This window comes from Cydia amplana, chromosome 17 (genome assembly GCF_948474715.1).
Source record: "Cydia amplana chromosome 17, ilCydAmpl1.1, whole genome shotgun sequence".
NCBI classification, from domain to species: domain Eukaryota; kingdom Metazoa; phylum Arthropoda; class Insecta; order Lepidoptera; family Tortricidae; genus Cydia; species Cydia amplana.
In genome coordinates this window covers 12,594,893-12,620,402 of record NC_086085.1, presented here as the reverse complement: position 1 = coordinate 12,620,402, position 25,510 = coordinate 12,594,893, and the positions used below count along the sequence as shown (strand labels likewise).

The 25,510-nt window shown below is 37.3% G+C and overlaps 5 protein-coding genes across 5 annotated transcripts in view; 3 read left to right on the top strand and 2 right to left on the bottom strand.

Annotated features, from left to right (window-relative positions):
* The first annotated feature begins 371 nt into the window (after nucleotides 1-371).
* LOC134655642 (tRNA-specific adenosine deaminase 2) lies at nucleotides 372-913 on the top strand. The gene has a single exon (XM_063511077.1). The coding sequence runs from the start codon at nucleotides 381-383 to the stop codon at nucleotides 873-875; it is 495 nt and encodes a 164-aa protein (XP_063367147.1). The 5' UTR covers nucleotides 372-380; the 3' UTR covers nucleotides 876-913.
* An 889-nt stretch (nucleotides 914-1,802) lies between these two features.
* On the bottom strand, nucleotides 1,803-3,529 carry LOC134655819 (protein HEXIM1). The gene has a single exon (XM_063511301.1). It carries the CDS (start codon nucleotides 3,348-3,350, stop codon nucleotides 2,325-2,327), a length of 1,026 nt encoding a protein of 341 aa, XP_063367371.1. The 5' UTR covers nucleotides 3,351-3,529; the 3' UTR covers nucleotides 1,803-2,324.
* A 918-nt stretch (nucleotides 3,530-4,447) lies between these two features.
* LOC134655613 (trafficking protein particle complex subunit 6b) lies at nucleotides 4,448-5,348 on the top strand. Its single transcript, XM_063511048.1, has 3 exons — nucleotides 4,448-4,534; nucleotides 4,607-4,870; nucleotides 5,191-5,348. Exons 1-3 carry the CDS (start codon nucleotides 4,448-4,450, stop codon nucleotides 5,314-5,316), a joined length of 477 nt encoding a protein of 158 aa, XP_063367118.1. The 3' UTR covers nucleotides 5,317-5,348.
* Nucleotides 5,349-5,679: 331 nt separating this feature from the next.
* LOC134655897 (uncharacterized) lies at nucleotides 5,680-10,789 on the bottom strand. The gene is made up of 3 exons (XM_063511393.1): nucleotides 10,673-10,789; nucleotides 7,328-7,432; nucleotides 5,680-5,860 (listed from the first exon to the last, which is right to left on the bottom strand). The coding sequence occupies exons 1-3, from the start codon at nucleotides 10,706-10,708 to the stop codon at nucleotides 5,711-5,713; spliced, it is 291 nt and encodes a 96-aa protein (XP_063367463.1). The 5' UTR covers nucleotides 10,709-10,789; the 3' UTR covers nucleotides 5,680-5,710.
* Nucleotides 10,790-11,166: 377 nt separating this feature from the next.
* LOC134655848 (DNA polymerase alpha subunit B) overlaps nucleotides 11,167-25,510 on the top strand; it is a 29,866-nt gene continuing 15,522 nt past the window's right edge. The window contains exons 1-7 of the mRNA XM_063511339.1: nucleotides 11,167-11,322; nucleotides 11,466-11,694; nucleotides 11,855-11,900; nucleotides 15,788-15,852; nucleotides 17,678-17,842; nucleotides 19,663-19,786; nucleotides 25,318-25,442. Of these exons, the coding sequence (XP_063367409.1) occupies nucleotides 11,247-11,322; nucleotides 11,466-11,694; nucleotides 11,855-11,900; nucleotides 15,788-15,852; nucleotides 17,678-17,842; nucleotides 19,663-19,786; nucleotides 25,318-25,442 (830 nt within the window). The 5' untranslated portion in view covers nucleotides 11,167-11,246. The remainder of the gene's footprint in view (nucleotides 11,323-11,465; nucleotides 11,695-11,854; nucleotides 11,901-15,787; nucleotides 15,853-17,677; nucleotides 17,843-19,662; nucleotides 19,787-25,317; nucleotides 25,443-25,510) is intronic.

Genomic DNA, 25,510 nt, shown 5'->3' with positions numbered 1-25,510 from the left:
GGTGACGCGCCCTCATTAAGTTATAAAATATTACCTAAAACAAAAAGCGATAGCGTAGACGGAGAAAATCATACTTATTTAATATAAGTATGTATTTTGGTTTCTGAACAAATCGTTTCCTGTCATATCAGTGTCACTGTCAACCAGTCTAAGCTCGGAACTCGGAAACATGCCGTATCCGTATCTGATTGAATGAACCAAACGAGACTTGGGTCTTGGATAAAATGCTGTTTTAAGATATTAATCTTCATCCATGTATGAATTATTGTAACGAAGTTACGTACCTACGTGTTTCCTTGATTTTGTAGCAGTGTATTAGTTACATACTTGGATTTCTTCATCTTCATCACCACCAAACTGGATCAAAAAAAAAAAAAGCAATGGTCGATCTTATGAAAAGAGCCCTTGAGCTAGCGAAGGAAGCACTGGTCGCACAGGAGGTACCCGTTGGTTGCGTGTTCACAGATGGCGAAAGAATAGTCGCTGAATCAAGAAACTGCGTGAACTTGACTCGGAACCCTACAAGACACGCTGAAATTAACTGTATAGACACTGTAATTTACTACTGCAAAACAAATAACGTAGATTACAAGGAATTATTTCGTAAAATAACTGTGTATGTAACAGTTGAGCCATGTATAATGTGTGCAGCGGCTCTGAATGACCTACATGTTAAGGAAGTAGTGTATGGTTGTGCTAATGATAGGTTTGGGGGAAAGACTGTAGTAGATGTTAGTAATTACTATGAACACAACTACACGCTGACTGGGAACCTGATGGCAGATGAGGCCATGGCCTTGCTGAAACAGTTCTACAAGGGTGTCAATCCAAACGCACCAGAACCAAAAGTTAGAAAGAAAAAGGATAATGAATGATGTCGTAATTAATGTTTTGATTTAAGAATTTACACCCAATACATGCTAGAATGTTGCATGCAATATATTGAAATAGTTACAGAAGAAAATAAATTTTACACTGTAGCCGCAGCTGTCCATTTATCTATGCAAAAATAAATCAACTTGTATGCTTACATAAAATATGTGCTAAGAGATTCACCAAAATTAAATTTCTATACTTTGCATTATTATTTCACTCATTATGTAAAAATAGCACAATAATTTCATGATATTGAGTAGGTAATATTTGCTATTAATGTTCATAATTTATACCAAGACTTAGTTGGATAATGTAAAGTATTGTAATAAAAATCATTCAATTTACATGTATAGTACTTTATTTTAGTAACTTATTATCAATAAAAAGTTGGTATTGCCCAAGAGACAGGAAGGTATCTTAAACAAACAATTAACCAGTCAGCCCTGGAATCCAAAGTTTACATTCACTGCAAGAGATTCGAATAATAACTAGTCACTACTCCATAGTATAGTCAGCAGCAGAAGTTGCTAAGGGCCACGGTTCCATTTTTATCGACTATCACTATGCCCGTCACTTTCGCACTTACATACTTGTTAGAATGTGATAGGAGTGGTGACAAACGATAAAAATGCGACTGTGCTACTAGGGCATGTGTTCAAAATGATCTTGATGAGACTTTATTGTTAAGAGAATAAGTGTGTAAAGGTAATTTTGAACACCTCACCTTACCAATTACCTTAGCAATTTCTGCTGCTGACTATACATTCATTCAGTCCCCTCCAACAAGCATTATATTTATTATATCAATACAAACCAAACATAACATTATTTCATTCACTGAACTGCCTTCCTCTCCCTTAAGACTTACTGTGATGGCATTTAAAAAAATCCCTGTTTAAGCATGAAATACAACAGTGGTTTAATATATAGCTTACCTCAATCTACTTGACACATGCAATTTGGTTGAAAGAAATAAAAAGGGTACCTACTACTAAGAAGTCCAACAATAATCATAAAATATCCCTTACACGAAATGGCTAATAAATTATAACTCTTCACATACATTTTAAACCTTAAATCTAACATACAATCCACTGTACCAACATAAAAGTGAGACCTATTGGAAATATCACTTTCATCTCACCTTTTTTTTTCATTGACAAAATATCCACATCATAAGGATATCACAGATTTAGTTTAAGCCTAATAACTTGAGATCTCACCATTACATTCTTACAGTGTAACAATTAAAGGATCTTTTTGTAAAACACCTGCAATTACTAAATGCATACATTACATATATAAAATTGTACATAATGTGCAAACATTGTTCTCAATAAGAACAATTATAAAACCAGGTATAAACAAAAAACTATTAAACTGAAATACTTTTAAAATAATGTACAGAATTTTAAAGTAAAAAACGAATTTATTGTAGGGAAAAAAGTTTATGGATCTTCATCAAGCTCCAGTTCATTAGGGATATGAAAACCGTTCACGAGGGGCTGGGGCTCAGCAGCTTCTCCTGTGCCATTGACTCCGTTGACTGTCACGGGCTCCTCTGTGGATGCATATCCATTCACCTCCACTTCTGTGGCCAGTTCCTCAACTGGGCTGGTACTCCGGCTGGAGCTGCTGTCACTTGCTGAGGTAGAGCTATCACTCTCAGAGTCCTCACTGGATGAGCTCTGTGTCCTCTGTCTTAAATGCTCATTTTCCAGGCGGAGCTTCTCATTGGCAGCCTGAAGTTCACGAATCTGGTCCTCCTGCTCCTTCAGGCGTTGTAGCAAATCACTGGAAGATTCTTCGGTAATATTAGATTCAATGGAAGTCCCTGAAGTGTCTTTTTCAATCATCATACCATCCCTATCAAGTGAATTGTCTAGTTCACCTGTAGTGTATTTGTCTTCATCCATTCCTTTGGGTCGACGATCACTCCTCTTGACAAGATTATCATACTTGGCGTCAAGTAGAAGATATTCCTGGATCAGTTCACTCTTAGACATATTTGACAAGCGTTCACTTTGAGCATCCTCATAAACACTGGAAAACTCTTTTGTTAAATATTCTTCCTCATCCTCTGGTAGAGACAAAAAGTAATTATCCTCAGAATCGACGCTGAAACTTGAGTCTCGGGTGCGCGCTGTTGGGGTCTGGAGATCATTAAAATTGTTTTCAGGTTCTGGTTTATGAATTTCCATTAAAAACTGATTGTTGTTGAAAGGAGCATGAGTGTTCGCCAGAACTATTTTCCTGAATCGATAATTTCTTTTGGAATTATCGTACTTTCTTGCATCTTGCCAGGCAGTCTTCACAAAAGGTTTCATGATTTTCCTTTTAGACTTCCCGCGTCGCCTTTTCTTCTTGGTTCCTTCAAGTTTCTGGTTTGGCACATCCAGTATAGATGGCGCTTCTGGAGCACTGGGGCGCGTCGGATCGCCATCTTTATTTTCCGGAATGATATTTACATCCATTTCGAATTAGTGGTTCACTTCCAGTTGAAATTTTACCGATCCGATAACAAAATCGATGTCACAATAAGACACACAAACAATATTTTAACTTCTAATGTAGATTAATCACCATACACAATTTTATTTGTCGGAGACCTACACACCGATATTGCAATATCGCCATCTTTATATTTGTTTTGTACTTGTACACGGTTGTACAGCCTACCACGTTGCAGTGTTGCAAGGTACACGTAGTAGGTATTTCGTGACAGACTGTATTATCATAGCAATAGCTGTTATATTGCAGTTGAAGATCAACAATTCGTTATTACAATAACAAGTCGCCTTGTATACATAAATGAGGCCTCTTTATCACCATTTTTGTGCATAAAGTAGTAGTTTTTGATATATTTACACAATTTGATTGAAATATGCATGATATCAATGGATAATAACTGAAATAACGTGGAAATGAGTAACTAAGTAACTATAACATTCTTTTGACGACGATTTTTTGTATTTGTTTAGTGTATTTATGTATACATTATATACCTATGTGCAATTAAAAAACATGAAAAATAAAATCAATCCTGTCAAATTACGCTTTTCTTTATACAATGTTAATATTGTAATTAGTTTAAGTAAATGAATAAAACCAATATCTTACAACTCTTAAGGCCCCAGTACATAATGGGCCATTTTAGAATTCAATAAAAATATATTTTATCGTTTTATTAGTGTAACGATGTTTTTATTTATAATAAAATAATATTATTCCAATTAGAATTTAAGTGAACCAATAATATTCATATTGTAAATATTTAAGGGCCATATGGGCTATTTTTAATGTCACTGGTAACACTGAAAAAAAAAACATGTCAATTCAATGCCATTATGACAGAAACGTCAGCTTAAACTAAACTCGATCGATATTTTGGTTATTAAAATAGAACAATAACAAATAAATGAAACTTAAATCATAGAAAGCCTGGTTTGTTAGTCAGTATCTAGTAAATGTAAAATTACATGTAATAAAACATTATAGAGATCTACTTCCAAATTACATTAACTAGAAATACTAGAATCGACTATTAGAAATCTAATCTTAGCTGACAACGATGGCTGACGACATTGTTTTCGAATTACTCCATTCAGAAATAATAAATTATGCTATGGAGCAATCGAAAGATAACTCTGAAAAGAAGGTAAACCTTTACTTGTACAAAATTATTACACCACACCCTGGGTAGCTGTGCTATATTGCAAATACATTTCAGGAGGCAGACTTATCTATTGTGGAATACATTGGATTTGCGGCTGGATATAAAGTAATGGAGCGATTAACCCGAGAATGGTCGAGATTCAAAGATGAACTGGACACCATGAAGTTTGTATGCACAGATTTCTGGACTTGCATTTACAAGAAGCAAATTGATAATTTGCGCACAAACCACCAAGGAGTGTATGTGCTTCAAGACAATGCGTTCAGATTTCTAACTAACTTTTCTAATGGGCAACAATACTTGGAATATGCTCCCAGAGTAAGTAATTAATTTTACATCAAATTGATCCATCAAAAATATTTTATTGCATGGTTACGGGTTTGTAAAGATTTGCCTGATTTATAACGCACACAGGTGGAGTACTTGCACTGGTATAAAAACCTTTGGCAGTTGCCAACCCCATTATTAAATAAATCTTGACAATTAAGCTGAACATTTGATAACTATTTGTATAGCGGGGAACTAAATTTATTTAGTCCATTAAATTGGCACATAAGCATTTAAAATGGTGTTTAAATTAAAACAATAATATAATATTCAATTAGTATCTAATATGTAAAATATGTATTTATTTGCAGTATGTGGCGTACACATGTGGTCTGATAAGAGGCGGTCTGGCAAATCTGTCCATAAACAGCATCGTCACCGCCGAAGTGCAGTCCATGCCCTCCTGCAAGTTCCACATCCATGTCCAGAGAGGATGAGTAGCAAAATAAAATATTTATTAAAAAAAAAAGTTTTATTTTACTAATAATTTGACAAAAAAGTTTGAATAGGATATTTTTAAATTAATGTAAATTTTTTATATCAGTTTTGTGGGTAGATAGTTTATATTCTGTGATGTTTATCTTTATCAATACAATTAAAATGACATGTTCCACAAACAAGTGTGCAAAATTATACAGAAATCCATACATTTCTGTTATGCAGTTGAAGATGTTGTAGGGAACTGCAACTGTACCACATAGGAACGGAACTATCTACCCTCTAAGCTTCATCGAATAAATTAACATAAATAATCAACAGTAAAATAAAAATTGTGACATCAAAACTAATGAAAAAAAAAACTATTGAATTTTGGTAAGATAATAAAATTGTTCACTTGACCTTCCAGCTTTCAGGCTTAGCATGATCGTATAAGGTCAGTATGACCAGAAAGATGCCAAGGCCACAGCCCACAATGGTGGAGGTGTACAGGAGTCTGTCGGTAAAGCCTCGTTTCAGCCAGATTGGTTTGCCGTCATCACACTGAAAACAGTAGTTAAATAAAATAGGTCTTATTTAGGAAGGAATTCAATTTAAGTATTGTGACATGGAGATTGCCCCATTTGGAATGCAAGTTATTGTGACATGAAAATTGCCTCATGGAAAATGCAGATAGGTCAAAATGTTCTTACAAAAATGGAGCCTTACTATACTGCCATTTATTTGTGAGGAAATTTTGGGGCCTTGAGTCTCTTAGCATAGTGGCATACACTTCTTAGGCAGTTAAGCTTTAGATCAAACTACTAAAATTATATGAAAACACATGTCTATCACAATTCGCCACAACTTGTGTAAAGTACCTAGTTTTGACAAATGGACACGAGAAAACTAAAGTTTTGGCTGAGGAACTCTAAAAATCCAATAGGTAACTGTGTTCAAAGAACGTAATGGGAAAAAGGTTAACTTTAGTGGGACCAAATTTTTATATTAGGTGATAGTAGGATAGGCCATACTCGCCAAATCGTGCCTCGTGCCACAAACATGCACATAGCCAATTACACGATTGTCCAAACTCCTAACGAAAGAACCTTTATCTCTGAAATAATAAGTTTAGCTAGATTGTGCCAACGTACGAAATAGTTGTTTGAAAATGCAACGCCATCTATTGAGAGATGTATCGATCGTCACAAGATGGCAGAACCCACTATTATCATGCCGCGATCAGAAAGGGATTAGAAATAACAGATTTCCATACACTTACGTCAAAATCAATATGGATTAACAGCTATCTCAATCCCTTTCTAATCGCGATTCAGTAATATGTACGGTCAGCCAAGAAAGTGGTCTACCACTTTTCGACTCTATCAATTAGATGATAGAGTCGAAAAGTGGTAGACCACTTTCTTGGCTGACTGTACAAGAAAATGTACGAGAACGGTAGAGCACTTGCTGTGATGTTATGGGAATGTACATGTTTGTTTACGATTCAGGCCACAAGATGGCAGACCCCCCAACACGCACGGTGCCAGGCGTGTCTCACTCCGCGATTTCGTCGCTTTGCTACAGGTAGCTAAAAGTACATCCGTTCGGCCTCAATTTTGGGGAAAGCCATAAGCCGCGCGTGGCGCTGTCGCCACCTAGCGGCCATATCTGTGCTGATCGTAACAGCCGCGTTTTGTTTGAGAGTGAGTCTTCTGTACTTAGTACTATTATTTATTCTGTGACGGTGCCTTCGTTTGAAATTCCCATGTTTTAAGGCAGGGACACACTTATCCCACGTACGCAACGTATGCAATAAGTGTGTCCCGAGCTTTAATCTCTATCATCTAGTACCTACCTATAACTACCAACTACAGAGTTTATGCAGTCCACTATTCGGGATATCGTCAATGCCAACATTGACATTAATCAAGAATCACGTGAGTGGATGAAACAATTAATTACAGTAGGTATGTACCTATACTTAATGGTGATGTAACTGATGTAGGTATACACGATTAGTACACTTACTTGAAAGTCTGCTTGTAACTTTCTCAATTTTGTAAGGGACGCTGATTCTCGCAAGTAGGGGGTCGTGGATATCGCACGAGCCATGGGCTTGGTACTCATCACATACTGAAACAAAAACCTATTTTACAATATTGCTATGACGTTTTAGTAGACTACAATCTATCTTCTCTAGGGAGAATAGACAGAGAGAGAGAAGTTGTACTTTTATGATAAAAACAAATTAATTGATGGGCAAATCTTTTTAATGTTACGACGAATCTAAATCGCAATATGAGTTTGTTGGTGTAGTATTACACCATAGTGTTAAAACTACTGAACCGATTTTGATGAATGAGGTGTCAATCCGCGGTTTCCGTGGGCGCCTTGGAGGATACAACTAAAGTGGGCGCCTTTCTCGTTCTTGCGCTCAGTGGGCCGTGATTGGAGAAAGGACTAGCATGCGGCCAGTAGGTATATTGCATCGATATATCTAGTGATGTGCCGCCGAGAAATTACGCACTTACCGTAATTCTCATTAGTGAAAATTACCGTAAATTACCGAGAATTTACGGTAACTTACCCATGAAGTATATTAAATTAGGATTGAATTTTGCTTACAAGTTTTGTGGTTTTAAAGTATTTAAATGTTTTTTACAATATTATTATTCTGTGTTATTATTATTTTTATGTTATCTGACACGTGGTTGATTGGTATAATAATTTCTACTCTTATTTCTCCTTATATTAGTCCCAGCTCTATCTGGGCTTCTGTGTACGGCGGCGGAGCCAAACCGGTTTATTCTGGGTTACCAATGTTACCATAGGGTTTAGGTTCTGGGCTTTCATCTCCCTCTTGATATTGAACTACCATGTGCCGGGAGGTCTTCGTCTTCCCAGGAATGTTGTGAGGATATTGTACTGTATTGTAGCACGGGCAGATTTCCGTAACTCGACGACGGGCGCCTTTTTTTCATGACGGGGGGTGGGGGCTAGTCCAGCCAACCCAACCCCTCAAAAGGAAGGGTCACCCTTCCTCCTGCTGGATCCTGAAAGAGCGACTTCGTGAGTCTTTCATTGATACCAGGCATGGCCTTTCGGCCTCCACCCTGGTTTAGCCAGTGTGCTGTTTCTTTGTACGTTCTAGCAGCAGTGAGCGTACCTTGCTAAAGTGGATCGGGAGAATCGTTTCCGGGCTAATCGCCTCCGCACCTGATGCGTTTTGATGTAATTATATGGCTCAGGGCGATTAAGAGTGCTCTACTGTCGGATAGCATGTGGATGGAGGATCCTACTACCCTCCTTGCAGTGATGGCAGCCGCCGCATTGATGATGCCCATGCACTCAGCTTGGAATATGAGTTATGGGCTCCTAGCGGAGTGGTAATGGACATGTTCAGGTCTTCTGAGAAGGTTCCAGAGTCCGACTCACTGTCTGTTTGGGGATGTCCGCTGAGGGGGATGGCCTCTTGCTGTATGTGTAGTGAAGCGATGGAAGGTTTAGCATGCCCTGAAGGGCATGAATGGCTGCAGACTGTGTGGACTTCGTGTTTTGTGGGGATGTTTAAGAGATTTAACTGGAAAACTATCAAACGTTTCATGTGGCCGGACCGGACCATCCTAAGCCTTCTTTTAGTTTGTCATAAATAAAGGACCACTCTGAAAGATCCTCTCACGTGCTCATTGCGCTATCAAGTAACAGGACATAGAAATGTCGAACGCTATAAATGCAGGATCTTGAGGGCCATCAGGAACTATTTTAATCTGTGTGGGTACACACAGTGCAAAAATGCACTTTCCACGTGTTTTATTTTTACTGCGGTAACTGGGTACATTGCAAACCCAGCTGATAAGCGTTTACCTGTTTACAATATAACAGCCTACTTAACTTAAAATAAACACGCGATGTAATAAAATTGTATCTTAAAACACACTTGTTGTAATGGAAGTCATTACAAACCAAACTTTACCTTACACATCAATGCTTGCTTACATATGATATTGAAATATAATATCTGGGAGACCGAGCAGCTTTGCTCGGAAAACATATAAACGCTCAAAAATCAGCGTTTTTCCAGAAATAAGACCTAGCTAGATCGATTTTTCGCCCCTGAAAACCCCCATATAGCAAATTTCATCAAAATCGTTAGAACCGTTTCCGAGATCCCCGAAATATATATAAATAAATATATAAGAATTGCTCGTTTAAAGGTATAAGATATGTTTTTTTTTAGATTACACAGCATTTTGAATTAGGTATTTAAAATCACTGTCATAACTATGAGATGAATTTTATACATTTAAGCTAAAATAATAAGGAACTCACTTTATTTTTTGTTAGGCAAGTTTAATTCAACCTACTTTCATTAAAAACACTTAAATCGCACATCAAAAGAAACTTATTAAACATTAGTAAAATAATGTAATATTATTGTGTATTTAATCTCTAACATCTAATTACATACATCATTGAATTCATTGATAAAAGTTAAAATTTCTCTTAGAAAAATTACCCGAGAACATTCGCGGGGATGATTGCCCGTAATTTACAGCGGTAATTTACGGTAATTTTGGTAATAAACTGGTTCCTCTTGACAGATTATTTTGAAAATTTCTATACAGATTGTATTACCTAAATAAGAATCAATTCTGTAAAAAAAAGTTTAAAAAAATTTAAACTTAGACCACTTTCTCGATAATTACCCGTACGGAGAACGTTACCGCGAAAGTTACCCGACGATTCTCTCTGTTCTCGTAATTTACGGTAACGGCACATCACTAGATATATCGATAACAGGCCGCGTAGCCAACGTGCCTATCGCTTACGCTCCGTAGCGATCGAAACGCAACTGTTTTCAACATCCGCATCCGCATCCGCATGAAATCGATGCGGAGCTTATGCGGATGCGGATGTCGAACAAGTCGGCCCAGGAACGTTTTAGCGGCGGCGTAAGTGCTAGGTAATTTCGTCATTACCTATAACGAAATCGTCTAGATCCAGAAAAGTCGGCCAAGTTACTGTTTATTAAATATGACGCACCTATATTCTTGCTCAAATACTAAACGTTACGTTTTTTTTAATAAAAAAATACTAAAAATGTAATATTTGGCATTTTCTAAGTACCTAATCTTGACATCCGCATCCGCATCCGCATCCGCGGATGTGAGCCTTTAAATATCCGCATCCGCGGATGTCAAAAAATCTGCATCCGCAACATCCCTGATAGAGAGACACAAAGCGTTTCGTTGTCGAAGCGATAGCGATTGTCAGCTTGGCTAGGCCGGCAGAACCATTATAAATCATACATAAATCATTTATTCGTTGGAACCATTATTTGATAAACTAGGTGTACATATTTGAATTACTTACCCGCGGAATAATCCGCATTCGAGCGAGGATATTCATTTTTCGTACAATAAATAATATAGAAATATAAATTTAATTAGATTTTCTGTGACCCTCAAGGTAACTTCAATATATTTAAAATGTCATAGAAAATTTGTTTTATTTTGAATAGATAATACATAATTATAATTATTTATTTTAAGCCAGCAAGTTAATCGATCGATTTTTATTGAGTTCGATTATTGCACGATAATATACTAAAACAACTGTAAAAACTAAAAGCAACCAGTCTGTTTTCGGTTAAACATACATCACATAATTTATCCATTGCAAAGCATTCCTTTGCCATTTTTTTCATTTAATTATAATGTGTAATCAAGGTTGGAGTGGAAATAACATTTCTCGATTCGATTATACACACGATTACGAATAACGATTATGGGCGACTAGCTTGACGCCCCTCTAGCAGTTTCTCTAGTTTGTCTATGGTTAGCTTGGTTTGACTTGTCTATGGTTCAAACTTTCTGACGCAAACTTTTTGATTGGCGGTCTTCTCCTTGCTTCCTTCACTTCATTCACTCTCTCAAATTTACAGAAAATGGCTACCGAGGAGTTGCTGACTGAGCAATTTCAGTTTTTAGGTATTAGCGTACAGAAAGAAGTTTTAGCAAAATGTAAGTACCTAACTAATCACTTATAAACGGTCCACTTATCGGCAACTCTGTTAATAACCCGCATTTCGTGATTGTTTGTGTGACTTGTACCGCTATGAAAATGACTGTTCAAGGTTGTTTTATTATTCACTTGTATTCCAAAGGTGTGAGTTTATGCGAAGAATACGACGTCGACGCCGAAACTTTTGTCGAACAATGGATGGCGTTCAGTTTAACGAACTTAAGTGGCGCTCCTCCGAATTTGGATAGCTTGGATTCACTTGAGAGAAAGGAATTTTCCAAGCGGGCGGATCGCCTCAGCGCGCCCGTTAAAGATGCTAGAACGAGTACCGGCACAAGTGTCGCGGTGTACGGAGCGTCCGTTGCTACTCAGTATCCTTTTTGCTCGCATGTTCCACGTGCTCTAACGATGTTTTAGTGTTAATAAGTTTTCTAACGTATTTCCTCGAATTCTGCAATCGTTACTGTTTTTTTTATATGCATTTTGTGTTCATGTTTCAACAAAATTGTCATAATATTCCTTCACATTCAGGCCAGATAATGAAGTCCTATCTAAATACATGGCCGTAACTCCAAAGGTACGTTATTTTACTTTGATTATTCTTTGTAACAACTTAACCTTGTAGAAGTAATTGAAGTGACATGCTGTCCTTATCTTCTTATTGTGGGAACTGAATGTTAGAGTGAGACATACTATAGCAAGCACACATAAAAAACTTTGTTAGATAGAAATACATGTTTAAATGTATGGACATCAATTTTGGTTTTGTACTTGTCATCATTATTATGAATGTATGTTGTAATCATGTTTTATTGTAGTTTTATGCTTAGCAGAAGTTCTGATTATATATTTTATTTGATAAAGCATATATTTTCTGTGAGCATATAGATACTTCTTGTTACATGATTTTTTTCTCTAGGTTATTTTGTGTATGGCTGATTTAGGATGTGTTATATCAGAAATAACATCTACTTGTGCTGAATGGGTATGAATCTAGTGGCGCAGTGCCTTCTGTGACTAGATCTACACTCATTGAGTGCTTGTAGACCAAACACCGGCGGAGACAAGAAGACTTGATGTAGATTACTTTTTATTGACTTGATGATATTTGTGGGCGAGTATGCTTCTAGTTCGTGTCACTGATACCATGACTAGATCCATACTCGTCTGCAGCCATCAACTCACTCAACGCAACTACTCTGTTTATTTCCTAAATTATGTGTATGATGTATGTAAATTATGTGGTAGAGTAAAAAAGTTAAGTAATTATTGTCAGGTGACAACCAAACCTCACTAATTACTACCACAAGTTTAAAGCCTTAGTGAGCCATAAGGTAATAAAACAAGGTAATTTTGTGCAATATTTTTTTTCCATTTACTGAGTTTTAATTGTCACCTGACATATACAAATGATAACCTAACTTTTTGAACTCTTCCCTTATATACCAAGGTGTAGTTTAATATGGATTGATTTAGAAATACCTATTAACTTTCTCGAAGTTCATTTTGCCTATTATTATTACATATGCATATGTACAGTAAGAATTGAAATTAATATTTTATATTAGTATCTTTTCATGTTATTTTTTTTACTATAATGTTACTTAAGAATGCTCAAGAGGGTTTTTGTCAGCATTATTGATCAGTATCTCATAATTGTGAATGGAAGGCTGCCACAAAGGTTACCCTGTATTGCACCCTCAAAAGAAACTTAATCCGGACCCTTGCTAATCCGGTGATCACTGTAATCCGGTACGGTATTGGTGATTTATTCAATCTAAAATTTGCAGACAGTAGTCCGGAAACGCTAGGTCTTACTGTAGTTTTAATGTGGTTCTGTAACATGTATAAACATTAAGTAACCATCACCGATAAGCCACATAATTATGTAACCCGACCAATTAGCAATATTTTATTTTCACTGCTTTGTGTTGCATATAATAAAAACATTTTCAAAAGCACAATAATTTATTGAAGTATCCATAATATTATTATAATGCCAGTCTATTGAATGAACAAAACAAAATACTATACTAAATAATATTTTTTACACTATATAATTTCATACTTTTTACTGTATGAAAAATAGAGAACTGAACAATTTCTTGATTTAGGTAAAATGCTGGACATTTATTTATTTATTTGAAAAAAAAAATATGTTTACATGACCTTACAGACAGATCCAATGCGCCATGAAACTTAACATTAACATATACCAAACAGGTACATATTAACTATTACAAATAACAATCAGGTACACCAAGACATACCAAGGGCTAAGTTGTTCTCTAGCTACATAGCTATATTGGCTAAGTGTACTTTTACCGTTGTTAACTGACACCAATACTGGCTGAAATGCCTAATCTAGACAGACACCATACATACACAGTACAGTACACATACTTGAGTTCATTGCCTTCTAATCGCGATTTGATTGCTGCGACAATTACACTAATGTATGTAGATGTGGAATCCGCGTATTACATATAACCATTGTGCTCTTCTATTGCTTCTGGGCAATGAGTTAGTTCCCCATATTGGATAGTCCATAATTATAGTAATAATGAGTTGTGTGATGCTTAGTTTTTCTCCTAGCCTTTTACATTTTGCCTATAGTGTATAATTAGTGAGAAATGTATTGTCATCTATAAACGATCTATTCCGAGCTGTCGATATTGAACTAAATCGACGTCATATTTGAGTTGCAGCTGTAGCGAGTCGCAATACGCAAACTACTGAATAGCGGTACAACTTTCATACAAGTTGTGTGGGACTTGTACCGTTTCTCGCTAGAGCAATAGATGCTGCAGGGTCAAAGTGCAGGCTAAACTAGGACACATCTGTTTGTGCTGTCATATATCGAATGTTCTGTTTACATGTATTATTTAGTATTTATTTAGGGTGTCCCGTAATACCTTATTATTACGTTTCGCTTTTATGTGCGGTTCGCAGCAGAGGTAGGTAAGCAGACAAGATGTAAATAGTTAAGTAGTTCAGTACAGTCACCACACGGGATTGTTCGCCATTTAGGGTCCTAACTAAATTGGTTATCCATACTTACGCCATTGAATGTCCAATTTAGCTAGAACCCTAAATGGCGTAACAATCACGGAGCGTGACTATGTAGTACGTAGTACATTACCCTAGTTAAGCTGCGGGTTAAAATTTTCAGTCCTGAGTGCCTACTTTTGGGCATCGAAAACGGCCTACCTAATCGATTAATGCGTTTAACTTTAAACGAGTATAATATTGCGAATTGTAATTATTTTTCATTCAATTACTCAAATATTTTGAGCACCTTAGTCGCTCCGATGTATCTGATTGAGGCGACTGTGCGGCCCGCTAGGAGCCAGCCATATTACCTGTCTTCCTGTTCGCCTCTCTTATCATAAAATGTTTGTATAAGATGTAATTAATATAGGTAATATACAAGAATCCCAACCTTGTCTGATCCCTGATTCCTACCTACTCCTTTAACTTCTTGTTAAGTTTAGAATTTTAATATAGCTACGGTAACAGCTCAACGCCGCATTATGTATGTGTGGCACACAAGTGTTAGCACGGCTTCCTTTCCTTGGCTAAGGTTTTAGGTATATATTTATATACTGAGCTGTCGGCCCGTTTCATAAAGGGCAAAAGACATATTGCGGAAGTGACATTAAAGAATAAAGATGCCCCTAACATCTTTAATTATCCCCTACGAAGACAACCATACAAGTATTATGAACAAAACTAGCTGTGCAATCCTCTGGTACCTACTATGAACAGGTTGAGTAGGTAGGTGTAGGTAGGTTAGGGTTGCCAGATGGTCGGGATTCGGCGGGATTCTCCCGATTTTTAGCATGTGTTCCCGATTCCCGACGAAGTGAAAATTGTCCCGAAAAACAGCTTCACGTTATAAAACAATCATTTCAAGTTCCGAACTGTCGTCGAGCGAGCAAGCGACCTGCGTCGAGCCCGTCAGCGCGCGCGCGGGGCGCGCGTGGCGAGATTGGGCAGAGCAGCTGACGCAGTGCCAATAATGTAAAATATCGTTGTTTTTAATACAATTAATTTAATTTGATAGGTTTTTTTCCCGACTTAAGGCCCAAAATCCCGAAAAATTTATATTTTTTCCCGATAATAGCGGCTTTCGATCTGGCAACCCTAAGGTAGGTACTACCTATACAAACATCCTGTTTTTGGTTCACTATCTTATGCCTCAGGAAATTTGACTCTATACATGTATGAACAAGAGATCCAAATGAATATAAGACAATACAGTCATCTGCGATATTGTCTTAAGAGGACAAATCTAAATGTCAGGTGGATAAGTGCCATAAGTGGTAATTATACTATTCCCTGACTTTAGACTTCCTAAGCCATGAATTTAAATACACAAAGTTTTACTTAAACTAAACTTGTTGTTTGTGAACCTGTTGTTGTAGTCATGGATTACGTGGCTAACTAAAATGCCTTTTTCAGAGAATTAAAGTGGAAGATACAAGTCATAAACACGAGTTGACTGCAGCTACATACTCCCCGAAGACGTAAGTAACACTTACTTACCTACCGCCGACGAGAAAGATTTTATTTGCCGACTTCCTATTATCTCGCTCAAGAAACGGGTAAACAATCAGATGCTTGGTGAATATAAGAAGCTTATATTTGAGTTGTTGATAGCCGACAACCCCTTTTTCGCAGTGATAAGAGCTATCATCTCATGCTCGCTTCAAAGAACTCCTAAGAACACGTTTGAAACATTGACATATATGTATATCTCAGGACTAGCCTTACGGGCAATAAGAATGGAGCATTAATGGGGCCAGTACAGCGGTGTGAAAACGCTGCAACGTGATTGGTTTATGAGTTCGCACCAAGCGCGCGCGGCCGCGCGATTGGTCGCAACTAGGGTTTGCAAGATCCGTCAATTTTTCGGATCCGGATATTTCGGATATTAAAATTTGAGGGATCCGGATATCCGGATAATTCGGATAATACGGATCTGTATCAAGAAAGGTGACGAAATTTACAACTTACATACAAGGAACAGCCAGTAAAATGTAAAATGTTCAGTTTTAGTTAATTACAATTATTAATAATAATTATTATTGTCTCAAAACGATATAAATATGTATAATAAGATATTCAGTGTAGTCTTAATTAGGTATTCCTATTAATAATATTATGCATTTTTTTTAGGAGGCCGTAGTCGATTTGTAACCGAAAACGCCAAAAATGAAGTAATTAAAGCAAATTTATTTCTATATATCTGAACAGAAGAATTAATTCTAAAGGTGCCTAAAAACATCGCTTTAACTTCGGCGTTTTTTCTTAAATTTGCCATTATAAGCTCACAAAATAGAAAATGGAGAAAAAGTTACATTTATGTACTTTTATTATTTTATACCGGTGTGGTGTGATATAATTTATACTATTAAAAAACGTACTTCCTTTACCTTGGTAAAATAGCTATACCTTCAGTCGTTCGACTGAGTAAAATGGCTTAGAAAAAGTATCTAACTCATTTATTCAGTCCCCATTACAACAATCTTCCATTATAGATATATATAAATCCAGTTAATTACTGCAAAATAATGTAAAATTACTACAAAAGTTTCGGGAAATTAAGAAATTTGGGCTACAGCTTCTTAATAACGAGAAAAAAATATCAATATTAGTTACTCAGCAGCCACATCAAGCACATGTTATTTATGTTAACCGAAGACTGGGAACCGACACGATAACACAAAAAAGTCACTAATAACAACACGCACAAGCACTAATGATGTTCCAGGTAGACGACCCAAAGGCGACCGAGCGAAAACCTGATAACAATTACTTTAAAACATACAAATATTTACCCTTATTCCAGTTAGGAGGCATGCAGGTAGCTCGTTTTAATACTGTTACTGTTACTACTGTTTAGTTTAAGCAATATTTGTATTTATTTTATGACTTTATCGCGTACCAATAACACGACCAATGCAATATTTAACGGATCCGTGAGATCCGGAATATCCGGATCCTATGAGACGTTGGATCCGAATCTTAGATTTGACGGATATCCGGATATTTCGGATATCCGGATATCCGGATCTCAAACCCTAGTCGCAACTAGTTGCGTTAGACTAGGTACACTACACGATTGGCTCGAATTCGTGAGTGACACCACTGAACTAGTACCACTTTAAGTGCACGTAAGGCCAGTTCTGAGATATAAGTCAATGGTTTGAAACCTATACATAAGCATAGTTATCGGGGTGTCTATGTAATGTCTCATGCATGTCTTTTGGAATTGCTCGTCTCTTAAATCGTATAAAAACTTCCCTACTTTATTAGGTTCTCGGTATTGTATAGTAAACATGTTTTCAGCGGAGCCTCATCAAAATACAGTACCCGAGGCAACGCTGGCACAGTCCTTCACAGCTACGGCGACGATGACTTGCTACAAGCCATCACAACGCCCAGCGGGCCCAGTGACGTCATCAACGTCACCCAGGTGCCCAACCACGACGGCGAGCTGTACACTAATGCCATGTAAGTAAGATGCACCCCGGTACTACACAGCTACGATGTTGTTACAAGCCATCACCACGCCCAGCGGGCCCAGTGACGTCATCAACGTCACCCAGGTGCCCAACCACGACGGCGATCTGTACACTAAAGCCATGTAAGATGCACCCCGGTACTACACAGCTACGATGTTGTTACAAGCCATCACCACGTCCAGCGGGCCCAGTGACGTCATCAACGTCACCCAGGTGCCCAACCACGACGGCGAGCTGTACACTAAAGCCATGTAAGATGCACCCCGGTACTACACAGCTACGATGTTGTTACAAGCCATCACCACGCCCAGCGGGCCCAGTGACGTCATCAACGTCACCCAGGTGCCCAACCACGACGGCGAGCTGTACACTAAAGCCATGTAAGTGTGTATGGTGTATCTCGGTACTTCACAGCCACGATGATTGTTCCAAGTGTCCCAACGAGCACAATGGGCCAGAGCATAGAACCGTGTCCTAAGACTCCTATATAATAAAATGAAAATAAAATAAAAGTAATGTGACAACTGTGCCAGCTATACAGTTTACAGTGACTGTTAGTACTTGTTTCAATCATCATCGCGTACACGGCCCAGTGAACTCTACACTAGAGCCATGAAAGTATGTGTGTCCTTATAAGTAGCTATTAGCAGTATTAGCATATACAAACTTTATTTAAGCTTAGCTTATGCATATACATAGGCAAGGGTAATTTTTCATAAATAGTTAAGTAAGGAAGTCTTACAAGTAGCGATTAGCACGTGAATTACATTTTATGGTGTCAATCCATATGTATTTATTCTATATCTCTATTTGAGCACCGCAAACAAGACAAAAACGCGTTACAGACCGCTACCATACCTATTGAATAATAGATTCCCCCATGCCCATTTTTAGGGTTTGTAAATAGATTCCCCCGTATGTTCAGCGATGTGCTTCTGAGCTATCAGTCGGTGAAGTGGGCTGGAACCTACGAACTTAATATATATTCAGACTAGTATTAATTCATGATCGAAATCTTATTTCCTCATTATACATTGTATCAGCAAAAACGCGTAAGAGCGTGGATACGTTGAAATAGGCTAGCGGTAAGGCATGCGCTTCCAAACAAAGTGTCCCTCCAATAAGTTTTTCGGAACTAATGTACAATACTAGTACATATATCATTCAATATGATATATGATGAAGTTGCTTTTCGTTGAAGGAAAAGGCCATGGGGAACATACTATCAACGCATAAAGTGCCGTAAATGATTTTCATAACTTTATTCCCAACCCGACATACCTACGGCATATTGAGTAATAATTACCTATTTATTTTGCATAGAAGCTATTTTAACTTCCGACTGTGACTGTACTTAATTTACAATTTTGTTCATGGCAAACAATTGCTATACAATTACCTTTTCATTGAATCATAATGGACTTGAAAATAACTATGTAGCTGTTCATTACGATGAAAATATTTTGTTGCCGAGGCATAAAATAGACGGCACGTAGGCATAGAAGGGTCACTGTTTAACAAACCCGGACGGTCGTAAATAACGAAATCGTAATAGTAGGTGAGTTTCTTAAATTTTGACTTATATATATAACATACTCTTTGATTTGCTGGCTCTATGGATGAGGTCATGGTGGCTTAGATGGCAGAGCGTTGGGAGTATCGATCCAGAGGCCGTGAGTTAAGTCTCACCCAAGACAGTAATTTTTCCACTTTTAAATTTTTATCAAGCTTTATAATACTCCCGTTCTTTACCAACTAGTTCAGCATCAAGCTGGTCGACAGCGACGTAACGGAACCGCTTGGTCGCAGGTTTGGCTTCGAACTCCTCCCCGAGAAGGCCAGCGTATACGACGGACACATCAGCTACGTCTCGCGGCACATCATGAGGAAGGCCGGCATCACGGAGACCAGCTCCGTTAGGCATAAAACACAGGTTTGTTCCCTAGCCTTCCTGTCTTCTTCGTGATCGAAACATGCTACATCAGAGGGAGGGAAAATTCTGTAATAAACGGACCATATTTGAGATGTGGTTCCAAACACTCGAAGTTCCATCGGGTATTTGACTACTAGTCGATTTGAAATCAGTTTCTTTTTCGAATTGTTAAAACTATTTTGCTACTATGGAATTTATATGAAACACTAACATGTGACGTCACAATCAAATTACCTGCTCTTTAGAGTTTTATACGGGTTTTAAAATAGAAATTGTGTCTAAAAATAATTGCTGTCTACGTAAACTTCTGGTGCTTTATTTCATGCATGGTGTAAAATATTTTATTTTAAATTCAGTCAAATACCCTATATCAGAGCATTTCAGGCGGCTAATTTCTTTACGCATTTCTATTCTGACATATGTACATAATTATGGCGTTTGGTTAGGAACCTCTTAAAAACAACCGGAAATAACATTAAAATGCGGAAAATACTTCCACCAAATTAGAAAAAAATTTGCCCAGTGATATTGTGACACCTAGCGACCTTCACCAAGGAGTTTTGGCCGAAGGGTGTCAAGTTTCGGCGGTTCCGCGGCCGGCTCCCTTACACTGCGGGGTTGAGTCATGCATCGCAATCATAGTGTGATTTTTAGAAGTTTAGTTATATTTTTATTATATCTATATGCTAGTTTTAAGGTATTTATGTATGTGCCACTAGTTGCCTGAAATAAAGATTTCATTTCATTGCAGTTCAAGAACCTATTTTTTGTTGCTTTGAATGAATGAATGAATGAATGAATGAATGAAATCGTTTATTCACAATGAACATATGATGATAAGATCTTAAATTACAAGCATTGCGTCCCATGATATATTCAGTCTAGGTAGACGTGTGAAAACAGTTGTCAGTGATTAGGTAGATCACTCTGTCATTTAAAGTTCATTATATTAGGTATATTTACAAGATTAATTATAATTTAGCATCAACTAACAATATTTAAAACATGAAAATACTGAAATGAAAATTAAGGGGACGGTATATGACGTTTTCGATTTAGAGCTCACTTTGTGCAATCAATTTGTTCAAGAAATGTTTAATAACTGCATTAAATTATACGTAAATTTGTTCACGAAGAAGCCGTGTACCGGCTCTTCACGGCATAATATTTTTTATTTGCTGTAATTCTCTACAAATCGACACTAAAAGTATCCAAAAATCAAAATATGGAGTTCCGTTTGAGCAACACGCATTACAGTTTTGCCTTTAACAGTAATTGAGTTGTTGTGTGATTTTGAAAGCTAGATAACTAAACTAGCAAATTATTATCTACTTATATTTTTACTCACAAATACAACACAGAAATTCAATCCCAAATGTAAACTTTCGTACAATTTCCATACATTGACGACATCACTCAAAATTCTTCTTCGAGTCAGATGGCCGCTGGCCTTGGATCGAAGCAGACGTGTACTTCGTCGTAGCTCGTTTTTGACATTATTTAGACATTTCATCATATACGCATACGAAAATGTATACCAGTAGATAAATTGTATTTCAAAAAACAGGGTAAATAAATTTATTTAAAATTTGATTTGTTGTTATTTACAGGTCGTAACGATCGAAAACAGCAGTAAACTATCCTAAAACAATACGATTACAATTGAATTTAAGTAACTTGTTCCTTCAAAACCCGCTTAAAATGAAAAAAGTTTAAAGACTCTTTTTACTGATTGGGATTGATTTTCATTATGCTGGTATCAATTTTGCGTCATTAAAAAAAAGTATATGACTTCTGTACGTCAATGACATTTGATGTCAATTGTAATCTTGTATTTACGTTAGAGAATATTATATATTCATTTAAATATTACTTACCTATTAATACGAAGCGTAATTCGTTTAATACCTGAAAGTCTTAGTGTCTACACCTACTTTGTTGCCGTTCGTTCCGTCTATATGTGTGCGATTACGTGCTGTTCTCAATAATCAAGCAACAAGCCATAATCTTCAAGAATAAAATAACAGCAAGACCAGCATTTAGTACTAACTAGTTTTTGCGGATTTGGAGACAAGAGATGAAGCTTACAGGCTAATACCGCTGCGGTCTGGTTATTGTTATGTGTATATATCGAGTATTATATAAATTTACTATAAAATAACAATGTTTTATTCCAATGACATTATGTGCGTAGGTATGTATGTTTCGGTGATTATAAGAATTTTGTCCACACAATCATTGTGCAAAGCAGAGACTGCATCATGCTTTCTTTACGGTATAAGCGGTATGGTACCGTTATTATTTATCAATACCGGTTCGTTTTGAAGGTAAAACTATACCGGTTGAAATACAAAGTACGGTACCGGTATAAAATTACAGCAGGGACAACCATTTTTATAGGTGTACAGTCAGCTGCAGAGAAAAGGTACGACCAGATAGATAATTGTATGCAGGGGTGGTACCTTTTCTCTGCAGCTAGCTGTACCTAAACCATCATTGACCGAGCGTTGGCGAAGGTCTCCGTTTCAAATTGGGCAAAAATGCTTTCGTATGTCCGAATTCTTCTCCTTTGCATATCACATTTCTCAACTGATTCTCGTGAAAATTCGGTAGTCCGATATAATTATTCGGTTTCTTTTTTTTTTGAACAATTTTAAATAGGCAGAAATTGTCATAAAGGACTTAAGCGCCAGTAGGGTCTGTCACACTTAAGACCACTGCGATTATTAGGTACTTACTGGCCCCTATTTCACTACGACCACGGTGACAGGTGCGACAGTTGTCGACATCACTGTTGCTGACGTCACAGGCCTCCATAGGCTACGGTAACCGCTTACCATCGGACGGGCGATGTGCTTGTTTGCCACCAACATTTTAATAAATAAATAAACTCCATTATATTGCCACTAAAAAATTCTTATTTTGCGAAGCTAATGACAATTGTCACAAGAAACACGGCAACTGTATCGAAATTGCGACACAGAACTCATTTCCTGTCAAGACTTACCGAAAATTCTTTGAAAAATCTTGTGACAATTGTCACAAGATTTTTTCGCGAGAGAAATGTCTGTTTTATCCGATATAATAAAGTTTTTTTTTAATAATAGGTACAATGACGGTGGCAAACACGAATACGGCCCGCCCGATGGTAAGCGGTAACTGTATTATTAAATTGTACAACGGGACTTAATCGCGTATCTAAGTTTTAAGATTTACCTCCGACGTTTCGAGGACGGCGTTGTCCCCGTGGTCTCGGAGAAGACTGGCTTAAGTTGATATCAGCATCTTCTAACCGCGCGAGTTTTTCGAACTACCCGCACTTGGTCTTGTTTATCCGCTTGAACGTTTTGCGGTTCCGTTGTACAATTTAATAATGTGTAAAAATCGTGAAAGTTTAAATCAGTGTTAGCGGTAACTGTAGTCCATGGATGCCTATGGCGTCAATAACAGTGATGTTTTTGTCGTACCTGTCACCGTGGTGAAATAGGGGCCAGATTACGCCGCGCCGCGTGGAACGTGAGGTGCATTGGGGTAAATGCATACCATTCACTCAAGGAAAATAATCTCCCTTATAAGATCACTCGTGTGTCTGCCATTTTGTTAAAGCCAATTTTCACCGTAACTACTGGACTAGTTCATTTGAAATTTAGTACACATATGTCAAGTAAGGAAGTAGTAAGTCGGTGATCCGAAGATGAGTAACGTAAATAAATGAACTTTTAACTTTGCGGCGATTTTTGGTATCAGGTTTGGTATCTCACATATCAGATATAATACATAACTATAAGTAGGTGAGCAAAAATGTACCATAACCTAACTCAGAATTGTATTACATAAATACATATACAAAAAATAGTTCAACGCCAAAAGATTAATGGAAGACCTATGTCCTATAATAGGTGAGTTGGTCTTAAACAAAAAATATGCAATAAAAATGTGTAACTGTGGAACCCATGGTGAATCCTACTCGTACATGATCGGTTTTTATATTATGTACCTATAAGATATTTTCTACTTTATACTTTATAAGTGTACCTACATAATATTTACTTATAAGCAGTTGTCACGTAAAATATTTGTAGATTTTTTTGGAAGTATGTGTCACATCATCATCATCTTCCTCGCGTTGTCCCGGCATTTTGACACGGCTCATGGGAGCCTGGGGTCCGCTTGGCAATTAATCCCATAAATTGGCGTGGGCACTAATTTTTATGAAAGCGACTGCCATCTGACCTTCCAACCCATAGGGGGTAAACTAGGCTCTTATTGGGTTTAGTCCGGTTTTCTCACGATGTTTTCCTTCACCGAAAAGCAACTGGTAAATATCAAATGATATTTCGTACATAAGTTCCGAAAAACTCATTGGTACGAGCCGGAATTGCAATTCGCACGCTCTTACCGCTAGGCCTCCAGCGATTTTTTTGAAGTATGTATAGCACAAAAAAAATATTTAGAAATGTAACATTTAAGGTAGGTAATTAAAATACGGTATAAACATTATTGGAGAAGACTTGGAGGAAGTGTCATAGGGATCTACATTCGATGCGTGGAAAACAAGTTCTTTTGTCTAATTATAATCCATCGGCAATCACGCGAGCGCATAAAACGAAAATCATTTTTTTTTCACTCCCTAAAACTCCCTTAACCTAATAACAGTAAAACAAAAAATAAAATATAGAGGGTTACCAACCAGCCAAAGAATTATAAGTAGATATATGCACTTATCCCAACGCACCTCACGTTCTACTCTGCACGGGGTTCATTGCCGCTCCTACCGCCGTAAGTAACTATCAACACCTACATTATCAAGGCTACGATCGAAGATAATCGCTTCAGCACTGAAATAATACCGGTGGAATACCGGTATAATATTTTTTATTTTAATTGTATTAATTTAATAGTAAGTAGTGTAAGATATTAGGGGTACATTAGCCAACACTGTTTCCATATATTTTCAAATTTTATTTTGTCCGCCTTAATTAAATTTTGCACCCTGCCGGAACTTTATTTATTTAAATTCTCATTTAATTGATTTTGAGCCTTATGAAAAGTCGTATAGAGTAGTCAATAAAATTTTACATCTGACTTAATGACATCTGGTTTTATTCGGTTTAACTTTAGAAAACGCGTATCTCGACAAAGCCATAATGTAGAAAATTGTCAACAACCAAATGAATTATTAGAATTTAAATACGTCACGTGTGACATGAACAGACAAGGAAAGCAAGATTAAATGTATTGTTTCTCTTTCTTCTTTCAATGGAACGCTTTTCCTAAAAGGAGGCCACTAAACTCAAAACGCTATCTTAAAAAAAAACTTGATGGGTCAGTGACCTGTCCCAGTAAAGTGAGGTAGTGTGCGTGAAGTGCGCTTGTGTGTGAAATGGGGTAAATTGACAGAATCTGAAAATTTACCCACCTCTACCGTCACCTTAAGTAGGTACAATCAAAAAATACAATAAATAGGATAAATTATAAAAGATCTTCAGATGTCAATTAACATTTTGCTTCATAGTCGTGCATAATTTCAGACGGAGGTGACGGTGGCGGGGCGGGTCGAGTGCGACGCGGACGCGCGGCTCAACCCCAAGTGCGTGGTGCTGCAGGGCACGTGGGAGCACTCGCTCAGCCAAGCCGTGCCCGTCGACCTGGACGGGTGAGCTGCTAAACTTACTAACTAAACTTATCAGGTGTAATTATAATAATGGTGTGTTGTGCGCAAGT

Coding starts and splice junctions, on each gene's coding strand:
- LOC134655642 (XM_063511077.1), top strand. CDS start 381: ATGGTCGATCTTATGAAAAGAGCCCTTGAGCTAGCGAAGGAAGCACTG.
- LOC134655819 (XM_063511301.1), bottom strand. CDS start 3,350: ATGGATGTAAATATCATTCCGGAAAATAAAGATGGCGATCCGACGCGC.
- LOC134655613 (XM_063511048.1), top strand. CDS start 4,448: ATGGCTGACGACATTGTTTTCGAATTACTCCATTCAGAAATAATAAAT. Junction 4,535..4,606: donor AAGATAACTCTGAAAAGAAG/GTAAACCTTTAC, acceptor AATACATTTCAG/GAGGCAGACTTATCTATTGT. Junction 4,871..5,190: donor ACTTGGAATATGCTCCCAGA/GTAAGTAATTAA, acceptor ATTTATTTGCAG/TATGTGGCGTACACATGTGG.
- LOC134655897 (XM_063511393.1), bottom strand. CDS start 10,708: ATGAATATCCTCGCTCGAATGCGGATTATTCCGCGG. Junction 7,433..10,672: donor GAATGCGGATTATTCCGCGG/GTAAGTAATTCA, acceptor TTTTTGTTTCAG/TATGTGATGAGTACCAAGCC. Junction 5,861..7,327: donor AGTTACAAGCAGACTTTCAA/GTAAGTGTACTA, acceptor TACTGTTTTCAG/TGTGATGACGGCAAACCAAT.